The sequence below is a fragment of the Asterias rubens genome, chromosome 5, assembly GCF_902459465.1.
Source record: "Asterias rubens chromosome 5, eAstRub1.3, whole genome shotgun sequence".
Classification (NCBI taxonomy): Eukaryota; Metazoa; Echinodermata; class Asteroidea; order Forcipulatida; family Asteriidae; genus Asterias; species Asterias rubens.
The window spans coordinates 14,654,245-14,670,600 of record NC_047066.1 but is presented as its reverse complement, the minus strand read 5'-3'; the positions used below and the strand labels follow the sequence as shown (position 1 = coordinate 14,670,600).

Below are 16,356 nucleotides of genomic sequence, written 5' to 3'. Positions count from 1 at the left end.
TATTATTTATTACCCTATTCATTATATATTTATCATTGTATGGTGTTATTATTTATCACGCATACTAGTAGGACTGGTATCTGATCTCAACTGGGATATCCAACATTTGTTGTGATTCACTTAAGAATTTGTTTCAATGAAGACGGGAATAAAACTGAGATTGGGAAAATCAAATTTTATCTATCTCTCTCGCAAGACGCGCTACAATTATAGATTTGGTTTTCACTTAGACACACACACTTTCCTCCCCAATTAGTTCTGAATTTGCAGTGCGCCGTGTTTGTTTACATCCAATACCCACTATACACGTAGGTCATGTGACGCAATCGGTCTGTTGTTAACTCTAAAAACTGACAGCCAGCATCGTGTCTCTTCACTTCTTTAAAATTCTAAAAAACAATTTACAATAGTTGAGGACTAAAATAACACATAATACATTAATACAAATCGTACATAATTATAGTCAACGGCGACTTCCAGCATTGATGCCCATTTATCGTGCCTTCAATGTGTGCTTGGAAAATCAGGAATTCTTTAGAGAATTGGCAAGGGGGGGGTGGGTACTTATGTACAAGAGGACAATAGTGTGCTGGTAAAATCGGGAACAATGGGGATTGGTTGGGGGGGTACCCTCTGCCCCTATATGGGGCATGTCATGCTTTCCATAAATGAGATCACTTGGACGGGTACCCTGTATACTATTGCCTACAATCATTGGGTGCGTTCGTTTAGCTTCCCTGGGTCGACCCCGGTGTGTGGTGTTTTTTTCCAGGACGAACGTGGGTAATTATCTGCACACGTTCGTCCTGGAAAAAAAAACCCGTCACACACCGGGGTCGACCAAGGGAAGCTAAACTAACGCACCCATAGAATTGAGAGGGCTCAATCTACTTTCGACAGTCGGCTGGTCTTTTCGAAAAACGGCTTTTGCAGACTCTGACTTACAGTAGATGCTTCTTAAAACCAGCGTTGTCTGCATAGTGGCTTCAAAAGACCTGACAAGATTTAAGTTGGAACCGAAACCAGAGCCAAAGTTACCATGTTTCTGCTTAGGTCTAGACCTATAGTCTAAAGGACAGACTATAATAAAGTCATACATAGGAAGGTGTTATTATTATTATTATGGACCCAAACATTTTATTAAAATGTAAACGCCTTCTCCCAACAAACTTGTAACTGGAGAAACAAATCTTCAAAGGAAGACTAATAAAAAGAAGTGCTATTATGGCAAGAATAATCGCAAACAATGTTTTATACGTTGATTATCTTCTTTGCCACCCCAGATTTCCCTTCCATGTCCGGCTCGACATTCTCGGCATCAGCGGTCGGGACGATCTCCCCTTCATCCTCCAAGAACGCCTCGTTTGAGATACCATTGTCCGGAGCGTCAACCCCGGGCCATTGCGGCCCATTGGAAGGTGCAACTACCGGGGCGATCGGAGGCTGGACCCCCGTTCCATTCGGGGTGTTGATCAGCAAAAACATGGCACAACATGTTTTGTTGCTACTTAATGTCCAATTCTTATACTGAGTTTAACATTCCTATATGACCTACGAATGGCCGCCGAAGAACTTTCAAACTTGAACACCTAGTTTTTAGCACATTTTAGCTCACTAAAGATTGCCTAAAATAACGTTTTTCCCGTTTACTCTTCCATCCCTCTTTCAGTCACAAGACGAACATACCTGGTTTGGGCGGCACACCATTTCTCATGTATTTCGACAGCAGGAAGGATTCCATGGTCTGACAAGCGACGCCCCCAACGGCAGAAGGTGGTTCGTCAAGCATCTCCAACGCCACGGTATTCTTATCAACAGGAACCAACTATACGACCTTGTTTCCACAAAATTATTTCAAAAGTTATTTCAAATTATTACACGTTTTTTATATTGTCACTGACGCCATGAAGTTACAAAGCTTGAAAAGCATTCCTTTTGTAAATAAGATTTACTTTTGCAACTGTGATACCTGTGAAGATTTATAGTCAGTACACCTAATTATTTCATAAAGTGAGTGAAACGCTTACAAAGTGAGGGAAATAACGAGTTACAGCACTATGACAATTAAAGGCAGTGGACACTATTGGTAATTACTGAAAATAATTATCAGCATAAAACCTTTCTTGGTGATGAGTAATGGGGAAAGATTGATGGTATAAAACATTGTGAGAAACGGCTCCCTCTGAAGTGTCATAGTTTTCGAGAAAGAAGTTATTTTCCACGAATTTGATTTCGAGACCTCAGATTTAGAATTTGAGGTCTCGAAATCAACCATCTAAAACGCACACAACTTCGTGTGACAAGGGTGTTTTTTTCTTTCATTATTATCTCGCAAGTTCCATGACCGATTGAGCTCAAAATTTTCACAGCTTTGTTATTTTATGCATATGTTGAGATACACCAACCGTGAAGGATAGTCTTTGACACTTACCAATAGTGTCCACTGCCTTTAATAATAATATACTGAGACAAAAAACATTGAATGCAGTTTTTTTCTTTATCATTGGAACAGCCTAGTTGGTTTGGCTGGCTAGTTTTTATAGTTGATTGCTTCCAAAAGCTAGTGGACATAATTGGTAATTACTCAAAATAATTATTAGCGTAAAACCTTTCTTGGTAACGAGTAATGTAGAGAGGCTGATAGTATAAAACATTGTGAGAAACGACTCCCTCTGAATTATTGTACGTAGTTTTTGAGAAAGAAGTAATCTTACACGAATTTGATTTCGAGACCTCAGATTTAGTATTTGAGGTCTCGAAATCAAGCATCTGGAAGCACACAACTTGGTGTGACAAGGGTGACTGTTTTTTTCTTTCATTATTATCTCGCAACTTCGACGACGATTGAGCTCAAATTTTCACAGGTTTGTTATTGTTTTGCATATGTTGAGATACACCAACTGTGAAGACTAGTCTTTGACAATTACCAATATTGTCCATTGCCTTTAATGTACACCAAATATATTAAATTAACACTAACTGCACACACAGTGGTGTTATTTGGGTATCTATATGTGGCAAAAAACACATGGTGCCAATTCTAATACCCCTGTTTTTGCAGTATCAGGTGTGCTACAAAGAAAAGGACAAAAATACATACTTGTCGGATTCCTTTCCCATGGTAGAGAAACGACTAAAACCACACCCAACAATCAGCACCAGTAAAAGTAAAACAGCGATCCCAGCAGCTGCTATAATACCAATAATTATTATAAGCGTTTTCTTAAAGAGAAAATAAATACAAAAAAACATAACCTTTTGCTTCGAAGTTTAAGAAAAGGTATAATAGCCACCATATCGTGCGTCCTTAAGTTTGGTTGAAACAACCGAAATCAGCAGGGTTTTTTTTTAGGCTTTCAAATACAGTTTTCTCAAAAACGTCTTCATTTCAGACAGAAATATTGCACAGATTACCAATCAATCAAAAAGGTAAGCAATCAATCAAATAAATCAATCAATCAAAAGTCATTTATAGAGTGCCAAAGTCCAAGGTTTGCTCTCAGGCGTTTGGGCACAAGTTGAAGGCCTAATGGGAGACTTTCTGGGACGATAGAGGGCAGCAGACTTACCGGGTAAATCCATTGTTCTCAGAATTATGCGCATGTTCAGAACTACGTAAACAATGGAAATTTACCCGGTATGTCTGCTGCCACCTAGCGTTGGAAAGTCTCCTATAAACCTGCTAGAACAGAGTGTGTTGAATGAGGTAATGGTTCTACCTTGATGAGCTCAGAGGAATGACTTGACCTACCATTGCGCATGCTTGTAGAATGAAATTCCTGTTTCTGTTTACTGTTTATATTTATCGGCTTGTTTATTGAGAATATTCGCTGGCGCTACATCAATACTGTTTATAAAACAAAAACCACAAACATCCCACTTACTTGCAAATAATATAATTATTGTTCTCGTGACAGTCGCCGTCATTGAGACAGTAACCCTTGTTGCCAGCACAAGTAGACTTGCAACTAGTCCCCACGGAGTAACATTTCAATAGTTATTATCAATAGTGTCCACTGCCTTTAAAGGCACTGAACACAATTAGTAATTACTCAAAATAATTGTTAGCCTCTCAGTAAATTCCAGTTGGCATCTATAATGATGCTGCCGTTTACTGAAATTAGAGTACAGTAAAAATCGAATAATTTATTCGATGGCTGTTTTAATCCAATGAAAGTTGTGATAAAGATGCCAACGTATGACAGATATTTCACGTTTTGGTTCACAGTTAGTTTTAGAGGGTCTGAACAATATTGGTATTTACTCAAAATAATTGTTAGCATAAATAACTTACTTAGTCACGAGCATTGGAGAGATTTTGATAGTTTAAAACATTGTAAGAAATGGCTCCCTCTGAAGTAAAGAAAAGGGTAATTTCTCACAAAAATAATAAAAGACTTCAGGCTGAAGTCGTTGCATCTGAAAAGCAAACAAACTTTTGCAGCAAGTGTGTTTTTCTTTCACTATTCTCTTGCAACTTCGATGACCAATTGAACCCAAATTTTCCCAGGTTTGTAGAAGACTGGTCTTTGACATTTACCAATAGTGTCCAGTGCCTTTAAGTCAGTCTCTTGTTACTAACAAAGTGAACACTTACCGTAAACTCGTAACTGTTGCAGCTTTTAATTTGTTGTAGTCCGAATACATGCGTTCAATCTGCAAAATAAAAAGATTAAGAAAAATCTGTCAAGTATCTATTTATTATTTTAATTTCAAATCATCGGACATAACTCTTTCTTGGCAGGGGCCGTCAAGGGTAGGGCGTAAGCAAACAAAAAAAGCGTCATCAAAGCCTTCCCAGACCCCGCCAACAAATGGCATACATACAAATAATTCTGGAAAATAAAAGTAGCATTTCCCCCTATGGTTGACCTCTCTCTAAAGGTGTCTCCGATCAGAAATGAGCGGTTTTGCTTTGTTCAAGGGAATATTAATAAGATTAACATGCATTTTCTATAGCGCTTAATACCAGGTTTCTATATAAGCGCTGAACAAGAAGTGTATGAAAACAACAAAAATACAATTAAAACAACCCATATTCTGGGGTTTCATGAAAACATCATACGTTTCATTTTCTCATTTCCATTTCATCGACCTGTAAGGCGTTTAAAAACAACCGTCAATAATGAAAAAAACAAAACAAAATAATCTTCTTACTGTGAAAGACAGAGTAAAATACAACAGTAAATTCGAATCAAGGGAAAATATGAAAAATATTTCGAATCAAGGGAAAAGATTATAAATATGAAAAATAACAGACAGAAGAACATGGTTGTCATGACCTCAACAACAAGCTGATCCCTCAGCAGCTGTTCATCACTATGCTCCTGAATTAGACTTGTGGACAAGTCGTTAAATCTGCCCCACGCGCTGAGATAGTGGTCTCGCGAGATCACTGCTCTCGCGCGAACTGATGGCTCCCCGATTTCGACTCCTCATTAACTCGCGAGACCACTATCTCAGCGCGTGGGGCCGATTTAACGACTTGTCCACAAGTCTACTCCTGAATATCACTCATATTCATGTTGGTGATTGAAAACTGAATGTCCATCGTCGACCCGGAATCTCTGAAAAAGGAGAAGGAAAAAAAACAGATTAACAAAAAAACAAATGCGTGCAAAACCGTCTTTCTTCAACTTCGAAATGTAATGCCCTGGGTTTTTTTTTCCGCGCATGAGGGCGTTTACAAACATTATGGACTGTAACTACGAAAGCCGTTTATCTTTATACTCTGTGTAGTAAATAGACATGGATAAATCCAAGTTACACGCGTCTTCCTAAACACCTGAATTAAACATGTCTTACGAAATATCTCAAATAGTTGCTTATTACATGTTTAACATAGGATAGTCTAAACTTATTGACAGTGGTCCCTATTGTTAAATACATGTAATGTAGATAGAGGATTGCGCAACATGATGAACATGTATGATACGCCTCAGTATAGAGAAATATTCAGCAGGTCGTTACTTCGATACTCTACAGCCATGGCTGATAAAAGGCAAACGCAGTGATAATTTCACTGCTGACGATAGGATGGCTCTCGTTGAGACCATGAGGGACTTCATTTCCATTATTATTGACTAACAATGTGACACGGATACCCAAAACAATTATTGAAGACTGAAAAACATTACCACCACAGACAACATATTCATCACGGACAGTAAGAATTTTAAAGGGGCCGTTACAACCCACCTCTATAAAACAGCTTAATAAAAATATACGGCACAACATAAGTGATCGAACGCGGATTAAAACTGTGCAGGACGAATCGCGTAAATCCCGAAAATGCAATAACATGTGGCTGCTCTAGATCCATTAGGACCAGACACATTTCTGGGTCAGTCTGACTGTTTTCTGTGTCAGGCTGACCCTGAAACTGGTAACAAAGAGATTTATAATTGTAATATGTGTCAGTTTGACCCATTTCTGAATAATTTTGAAACAGAATCCGGGTCAAGTCGGACCAGGAGTTTTTAGAGTGATTTGTATGGATATCTGTGTCTGTACATTCAATTCCGAATCGTATGATCAATATTAACCCTTTATGTACCGCTGAGCCAGATGCGCTCAAAAAAACATTCTACTACGTGACCAATGAGTCCCTATGGCACCTGACTATTTTCTCTCTTGTTTACCATGGAGGCTCGCTCACTGGCACACCACCAAAAATTATAGAGCGCCGAAGGCGCAAGATGCGGAACTGAAGCTTTATCTATTGTTGGAACGTGAAATACGCATGGGCGCCATTTCAGCAAGTGAATGTTTTGTTTTCCATTGATAGAAACGGTCATTGTCTGCACTAATCTGCACTAATCTATTGTTGTATCAAAAGAGTTACTTGCCGAAATGGCGTCCAGTGGGATTTCACATTTCAGCCCGAGTTCCGCATCTTGCGCCTACGGCGCTCTATAATAATTATTTGCACACCACGAACAGTAAATTCGCAAAATATAAATTGCGCCCTCAATCGCATGCAGGCCCCGCGTGCGTGTATCAAGGAAAGTTTTGTCTGTGAAGGTTTAAATAGAGAATATTTATACATAATGGAAGTAAATGCTAGAAATAACACATATGTAAACAGAATAAAGTTACTTACGGGAGATGGCTACGGAAAATTACATGTCTGAGACCTGAGTAGAACTAAAATAAACTCGAACAGAACACAACGGAATCAGGAACAGAACACAACGGAATCAGGAACAGAAATGAGCTTGTGTTCGCTGCAAGCATAAAATACGCAGCCAACACCCACTACGTTGGTACCCGGGCATACTAAACATTCCAAAGCAATACAAAGTAAATACCAGGAATGCAGTGGTTGAAATAAATAAAGGGGAAGGCGGGCGAAACAATAATAGAAATACCTTGGGATAATACCATGAAGCAATAATGATTATACAATACAACAAACACACTTATCGGCGGAGATAACATCTCCTCTTCCGGGATTCGTCAGTCAACAGATGCAGTTCGCAGTTCGCAGTTCGCACGAACGCGGCCTGATAACGAGAGGTGATCGATGTAGGCCTACCGATGAAGTTGGCACCCTCGAGTATGCCGAATGCGGAGAGACACAGACGGCCGACCATTTTTGACAACCGCCCCTTGTACTCTCCCCCGATTAAATAGAGAATATTTATACATAATGGAAGTAAATGCTAGAAATAACACATATGTAAACAGAATAAGGTTACTTACGGGAGATGGCTACGGATAATTACATGTCTGAGACCTGAGTAGAACTAAAATAAACTCGAACAGAACACAACAATCCGAGTCTACAGATTCACCATCAAGAAAGTGGCTGACAAAATGGCTCCCTGAGGCTTTTTCACGGACCTCGGGGAGTATAGGCCTATACATTGCTAACATACATCGGTATGGTTACCAAAATAAATATTCTTTATCCCCGATGTAATCTTGGATAAGCAGTTGTTGTGCTGGTTAAAGACAGTGTACACTATTGGTAATTGTCAAAGACCAGTCTTCTCACTTGCTGTATCTCAACATCTGCATGAAATAACAAACCTGTGAAAATTTGAGCTCAATCAGTCATCGAAGTTGCGAGATAATAATGACAAAAAAACACCCTTGTCACACGAAGTTGTGTGCTTTCTGATGCGTGATTTCGAGAAAATCCGAGGTCTCGAAATCAAACTCGTGGAAAATTGCTTCTATTTCGAAAAGTACTCCACTTCAGCGGGAGCCGTTTCTCACACTGTTATATATGGCCGTGTCCGAAACGGCGACTTCGGCTACAGCTACGGCTAGATCGCGCGCGTCTGCCTATTCTTCAACACTGGTAGACGCGCTGATCTAGACGTAGCTGTAGCCGAAGTCGTCGTTTCGGACACGGCCTTATACTATCAACCTAGCCCCATTACTTGAGATTTGATTCAAGAAAAACACAAAGAATCCCTTTAATTTTTGGGGGAAAAAAATTTGTGGAGCAAATACTCTTGGTGTCGATCTACTCGAGAGAAAATTACTTCTCTCTCAAAAACTAGGTTACTTTAGAGGGAGCCGTTTCTCGTAATGTTTTATACTATCAACCTCTCCCCATTACTCAGTTTCAAGTATATAAGGTTTTATGCTAATAATTATTTTGAGTAATAACCAATCGTGTCCACTACCTTTAAGTAGCTCTTCGTTTGGGTCCTGGCTTATGTTTGGCCGATATGTGATAAACAGGAGTTTTATGTAAAGAGCAAACAGATTGATTTCAAACAATAAACTAACATAAACATACTCACTTTAAGGATATCATTATTCCAAATCACACAACGTGACGTGAGTTCTTTATTTAAAATAATAATAATAATGGCGAGTTTAATAGCTACAAGCAGATTGTTAGAGTATTTAACAGCATACTGTACAATATTAAGTTTTCAAATACAACTTGATAAAGTCACAAAATTAACACTGAACTTAGGTTATACATAAGATATAATCACCAGTGAATGGTTTTTACACACAAGCCTGGAATTACATAGATGCCATGGAGGTCAATGTCTCTGTTGCCCTGGTCTGGCCCTCCTTGGTGCACCTTTAAACGTTTCCCATAGGTTTTAAGGTATTTTCCAACGAACCCTTGCAGACGCACGGCCGCGGGGCGGAAGGCACCTCCGCACACTTCGCATCCACAATTTCCATCATCTTGCTTGAGACACGGCTATAACTACGCTGCTGGAAGGCACCTCCGCACAATTCGCATCCACAATTTCCATCATCTTGCTTGAGACACAGCTATAACTACGCTGCGGAAGACACCTCCGCACAATTCGCTTGAACACAGTGATAACAACATCGCTGAGTGAGAAGAAGAAACAAGTCTGACGCTTCATGAATTTACGACTGAGGATAGTATTCATGTCCACACATTAGTAGGGGGAAGCTCTGTACACGTGTGTCATTGAAAATAAAACGTAACGTAACAAGCAAACTTACTTAACTATTTTTCTCTCTCAGAATATTTTATCACTTGCTATACGGTTGGCTAATAAATCGCATGCATGCTATATACTCATTCAACTTTACACTGACTACAAGATCTTACTTAAAACAATTACGTTTGGTAGTTAATTTTTAATTGAATTGAAAATAAGTACATTTTTTAAACACACTTTGACATCGTGAAATTAAACACGTGTATGTGGTTCTTTACGATTTCAAAAGCAACTGTTGCGTCCTCGTATCCGTGGGCTAAAATGGCACGGCGAGATCGATCAACACTGGGAACGAGGTTGTGGGCTAACCCGCACAAATGCTATCCGAAAACAACCGGTTATAACCAGCCCCAGATGGTCATATCAACCGTTTAAACACCCCACGTAACTTGCTCTCCACCAATAGGAATAGCGAAACTGCCAGGCGTATTTATGAACATTATAACTAAGGGAAAAGTGGGCAACTGTCCCGGTTGCTCTCGGCCGATAGGAATGAAGAAACTGTCTTAAGCACAGATGTAATTTTACTTTTTACTGGTTATCAACAAAGGTTTATACACACCCACGTGACGCGCTCTCCTCCAATAGGAATAGCGAAACTGTCTGAGGTATTTATAAATAGCTTTTTATATCAGCTAAACAGACAATGGTAATAAGTTATCAACATTATATTCTCCAGTTATAAAAAAAACATCAATTGTAAATTCAGTATTGTTTACAAATCGACTTAAAGGAACACGTTGCCTTGGATCGGTCGAGTTGGTCTTTGAAAAGCGATTGTAACCGTTTGTTATAAAATGCATATGGGTAGAAAGATGTTGTAAAAGTAGAATACAATGATCCACACAAACATGCCTCGAATTTGCACGGTTTTCCTTTTACCTCGTCGTCTAACACGGTCGGCCATTTATGGCCGACCGTGTTAGTTCGCACAGTAAAAGGAAAACCACGCAATTTCGAGGCAAACTTGTGTGGATCAGTGTATTCTACTTTTAAAACATCTTTCCAACCATATGCATTTCATAACAAACGGTTACACACGCTTTTGTAGACCAACTCGTCCGATCCAAGGCAACGTGTTCCTTTAAGGCGAAAATCGTTAAAATAAATTTATACACATAATCTCAACTTCTGGAAAAATCATATCCATGAGTGTTTAGCCGAGGTTGGACACTATTGGTAATTACTCAAAATAATTATTAGCAAAAAACCTTCTTGGTAACGAGTAATGGGGAGAGGTTAATAGTATAAAACATTGTGAGAAACGGCTCCCTCTGAAGTGACGTAGTTTTCGAGAAAGAAGTAAATGGTATTTCCACTTGATTTAGAATTTGAGGTCTCGAAATCAAGCATCTGAAAGCACACAACTTTGTGCGACGAGGGTGTTTGTCTTTCATTATTATCTCACAACTTCGATGACCGAGTGTGCTCAAATTTGCACAGGTTTGTTATTTTATGCAATACAGCAAGTGAAAAGAATGGTCTTTGACAATTACCAATAGTGTCCATGCCTTTAAGCTTTGTTGATTCCGTCTGTGTCTAAGGTGTTGTTATGGACATAATTGAAGATCAAATCAAAGGGGGAGCCGCGTTGGCTGATTCGGACACGGCCTATGACGAGGTGAATGTAACTTTAAAAGTTCAGCCGGCAAGGCAATGCACAAATTGACATACTACTTTAGCAGCTCAAATACAAAACAAAAGGTCAGATTTGACCCGGATTCCGGGTCCCAGTTGACCTAACCCGTATCCGAGAGGGTAAACTTTTCTTCGGTACGGCAGTGAGATGGAATAGCCCATAAAATTATGCATGTCCCGATGCGCATGATCAGAACCGCCCGATCCACCATTTTGAAGCAATGTGGCCGGTACACAACCTGGCATATTTATATTTAATGAAAACTTCTACATGGCGTCCAGATTGGCAGGTTGAATGTTTGTGTTTAACTCTAGGCCTCCTCAGTTTCCCAAGATGGCGGTAGTGTATGCCTATGACATGGGCTCTAAGAGACAGACCGATTGCGCTACCAATGTTTACATGTGATCACGTGCCCTATAGTGGGTATAGAAAAACACAGCTACACAGTAAAGACATGTGAAGACTCGTACCGATGGATCACAATTGGCTGTATTTTCAATAAATAACACTTTTGACTAAAACGGAGCCCTTTTTATAAAGTTGAATATTGTGACATTGATTTAAATCACATTTGCTGTTTGATGTTTCCAGTATTCTACTACAAAAGAGGTTTATTTTGAGAGTAGGGTTAGACTACGTAAATTACTGGGGTTTGAGCAAGCTCCTCACGCGCAGTGGATTTCGCGTTGTGCACGGCGTGAAGTTGGGCTGTGATAAGGGAGATCGCGAAGTTGCCCGACTCATAGCTGACAGCTACCCCTTCCAATCAAATAATATTTGAGGGTGAAAATAAAGGGATTTGCAGCTTCATAGTTATATTTTTTGGTTGAAAATATTGGCAGGAAAATCATTAGAATGAGGGCATGTAAAACCACACTTTCCGTGCACAAACACATGACATCGTGTGAAGATTCTCTTGGAATTTCCTATTGGTTGAACTTTGTTTACCCTCAATGGCATTGTTTAGCCATTGGTAAGGTCTCATATGACAAACTCCGGAATATACTTCAGTGATTTCAAGAATTGAGTCTCTATTGAGCCAAAAATGGCAACAGTAATCGTGTCTTCTATAGCACGTTTATATGCAGTATACGCCGTGTTTGTTTACATTTTACCCACTATTGTCACGTGAGGCACTGAGCGCAATCGGTCTATTGATTATGACCATGAAAACATCAGTTTTTAAGCACCAACACTGTAGCGCAGTGCGTGAGGTGCTGGGACTGTTTCAGCAACTCGGATCGTCCGGTCCGGGTTCGAATACCGTCTGTCTCTAATATAGATTCAAGGCTTTTTGCTGCCCCTGATGGGACAGTGTGATTGGGATCTGCCTTGCTTTCTCCCCTAAAGGGACAGGGCCCGCGTAGTGGCTAGGGTTCGAGGCAGGGGGGGATGTGCTCTGGGTCGGATGCAAGTCCTGAAGGGTCCTATATGGCAATGGGGAGGGGCCAGTGTGTGCCATTAACTGAACCGGCGCCTGAATGCCTGACACTTCCGGAGCGTAACCTTTTATATTTTTCCACCAGATTAAATAATTTGTATTACTAAATTTCTTGACTTAGTTCGGGCACCCTCGGTAATCTAGTTGGTAAGACACTGCTCTAGAATAGCAAGGGTCCTGGGTTCGAATCCCTCTCGAGTTATATTTTTTTGCACAGGACTCGGGAAAGTACTGAGTAAACAGTTCTAACACACATCGGTGTATGGGTAAAAAACAAATTTAATTTTCTTTATATATTTATATATATTTATTATTTATTATTACCCTATTCATTATATATTTATCATTGTATGGTGTTATTATTTATCACGCATACTAGTAGGACTGGTATCTGATCTCAACTGGGATATCCAACATTTGTTGTGATTCACTTAAAGAATTTGTTTCAATGAAGACGGGAATAAAACTGAGATTGGGAAAATCAAATTTTATCTATCTCTCTCGCAAGACGCGCTACAATTATAGATGTGGTTTTCACTTAGACACACACACTTTCCTCCCCAATTAGTTCTGAATTTGCAGTGCGCCGTGTTTGTTTACATCCAATACCCACTATACGCGTAGGTCATGTGACGCAATCGGTCTGTTGTTAACTCTAAAAACTGACAGCCAGCATCGTGTCTCTTCACTTCTTTAAAATTCTAAAAAACAATTTACAATAGTTGAGGATTAAAATAACACATAATACATTAATACAAATCGTACATAATTATAGTCAACGGCGACTTCCAGCATTGATGCCCATTTATCGTGCCTTCAATGTGTGCTTGGAAAATCAGGAATTCTTTAGAGAATTGGCAAGGGGGGGTGGGTACTTATGTACAAGAGGACAATAGTGTGCTGGTAAAATCGGGAACAATGGGGATTGGTTGGGGGGGTACCCTCTGCCCCTATATGGGGCATGTCATGCTTTCCATAAATGAGATCACTTGGACGGGTACCCTGTATACTATTGCCTACAATCATTGGGTGCGTTCGTTTAGCTTCCCTGGGTCGACCCCGGTGTGTGGTGTTTTTTTCCAGGACGAACGTGGGTAATTATCTGCACACGTTCGTCCTGGAAAAAAAACCCGTCACACACCGGGGTCGACCAAGGGAAGCTAAACTAACGCACCCATAGAATTGAGAGGGCTCAATCTACTTTCGACAGTCGGCTGGTCTTTTCGAAAAACGGCTTTTGCAGACTCTGACTTACAGTAGATGCTTCTTAAAACCAGCGTTGTCTGCATAGTGGCTTCAAAAGACCTGACAAGATTTAAGTTGGAACCGAAACCAGAGCCAAAGTTACCATGTTTCTGCTTAGGTCTAGACCTATAGTCTAAAGGACAGACTATAATAAAGTCATACATAGGAAGGTGTTATTATTATTATTATGGACCCAAACATTTTATTAAAATGTAAACGCCTTCTCCCAACAAACTTGTAACTGGAGAAACAAATCTTCAAAGGAAGACTAATAAAAAGAAGTGCTATTATGGCAAGAATAATCGCAAACAATGTTTTATACGTTGATTATCTTCTTTGCCACCCCAGATTTCCTTCCATGTCCGGCTCGCCATTCTCGGCATCAGCGGTCGGGACGATCTCCCCTTCATCCTCCAAGAACGCCTCGTTTGAGATACCATTGTCCGGAGCGTCAACCCCGGGCCCTATATGCGGCTCATCGGAAGGTGCTACTTGGGGCGATCGGAGGCTGGACCCCCGTTCCATTCGGAGTGTTGATCAGCAAAAACATGGCACAACATGTTTTGTTGCTACTTAATGTCCAATTCTTATACTGAGTTTAACATTCCTATATGACCTATGAATGGCCGCCGAAGAACTTTCAAACTTGAACACCTAGTTTTTAGCACATTTAGCTCACTAAAGATTGCCTAAAATAACGTTTTTCCCGTTTACTCTTCCATCCCTCTTTCAGTCACAAGACGAACATACCTGGTTTGGGCGGCACACCATTTCTCATGTATTTCGACAGCAGGAAGGATTCCATGGTCTGACAAGCGACGCCCCCAACGGCAGAAGGTGGTTCGCAAGCATCTCCAACGCCACGGTATTCTTATCAACAGGAACCAACTATACGACCTTGTTTCCACAAAATTATTTCAAAAGTTATTTCAAATTATTACACGTTTTTTATATTGTCACTGACGCCATGAAGTTACAAAGCTTGAAAAGCATTCCTTTTGTAAATAAGATTTACTTTTGCAACTGAGTGATACCTGTGAAGATTTATAGTCAGTACACCTAATTATTTCATAAAGTGAGTGAAACGCTTACAAAGTGAGGGAAATAACGAGTTACAGCACTATGACAATTAAAGGCAGTGGACACTATTGGTAATTACTGAAAATAATTATCAGCATAAAATCTTACTTGGTGACGAGTAATGGGGAAAGGTTGATGGTATCAAACATTGTGAGAAACGGCTCCCTCTGAAGTGCCATAGTTTTCGAGAAAGAAGTAATTTTCCACGAATTTGATTTCGAGACCTCAGATTTAGAATTTGAGGTCTCGAAATCAACCATCTAAACGCACACAACTTCGTGTGACAAAAGGGTGTTTTTTTCTTTCATTATTATCTCGCAAGTTCCATGACCGATTGAGCTCAAGATTTTCACAGCTTTGTTATTTTATGCATATGTTGAGATACACCAACCGTGAAGGATAGTCTTTGACACTTACCAATAGTGTCCACTGCCTTTAATAATAATATACTGAGACAAAAAACATTGAATGCAGTTTGTTTCTTTATCATTGGAACAGCCTAGGTGGTTTGGCTGGCTAGTTTTTATAGTTGATTGCTTCCAAAAGCTAGTGGACATAATTGGTAATTACTCAAAATAATTATTAGCGTAAAACCTTTCTTGGTAACGAGTAATGTAGAGAGGCTGATAGTATAAAACATTGTGAGAAACGACTCCCTCTGAATTATTGTACGTAGTTTTTGAGAAAGAAGTAATCTTACACGAATTTGATTTCGAGACTTCAGATTTAGTATTTGAGGTCTCGAAATCAAGCATCTGAAAGCACACAACTTGGTGTGACAAGGGTGACTGTTTTTTTCTTTCATTATTATCTCGCAACTTCGACGACGATTGAGCTCAAATTTTCACAGGTTTGTTATTGTTTTGCATATGTTGAGATACACCAACTGTGAAGACTAGTCTTCGACAATTACCAATATTGTCCATTGCCTTTAATGTACACCAAATATATTAAATTAACACTAACTGCACACACAGTGGTGTTATTTGGGTATCTATATGTGGCACAAAAACACATGGTGCCAATTCTAATACCCCTGTTTTTGCAGTATCAGGTGTGCTACAAAGAAAAGGACAAAAATACATACTTGTCGGATTCCTTTCCCATGGTAGAGAAACGACTGAAACCACACCCAACAATCAGCACCAGTAGAAGTAAAACAGCGATCCCAGCAGCTGCTATAATACCAATAATTATTATAAGCGTTTTCTGAAAGAGAAAATAAATACAGAAAACATAACCTTTTGCTTCGAAGTTTAAGAAAAGGTATAATAGCCACCATATCGTGCGTCCTTAAGTTTGGTTGAAACAACCGAAATCAGCAGGGTTTTTTTTAGGCTTTCAAATACAGTTTTCTCAAAAACGTCTTAATTTCAGACAGAAATATTGCACAGATTACCAATCAATCAAAAAGGTAAGCAATCAATCAAATAAATACATCAATCAATCAAAAGTCATTTATAGAGTGCCAAAGTCCAAGGTTTGCTCCCAGGCGTTTG

The 16,356-nt window shown here is 39.6% G+C and overlaps 1 protein-coding gene across 1 annotated transcript; it reads right to left on the bottom strand.

Annotated features, from left to right (window-relative positions):
- Positions 1–1,636: 1,636 nt before the first annotated feature.
- LOC117290208 lies at positions 1,637–14,302 on the bottom strand. The gene is made up of 7 exons (XM_033771466.1): positions 14,118–14,302; positions 13,784–13,837; positions 5,502–5,567; positions 3,885–3,968; positions 3,720–3,792; positions 3,097–3,222; positions 1,637–1,825 (listed from the first exon to the last, which is right to left on the bottom strand). Exons 1-7 carry the CDS (start codon positions 14,300–14,302, stop codon positions 1,670–1,672), a joined length of 744 nt encoding a protein of 247 aa, XP_033627357.1. The 3' UTR covers positions 1,637–1,669.
- Positions 14,303–16,356: the final 2,054 nt, after the last annotated feature.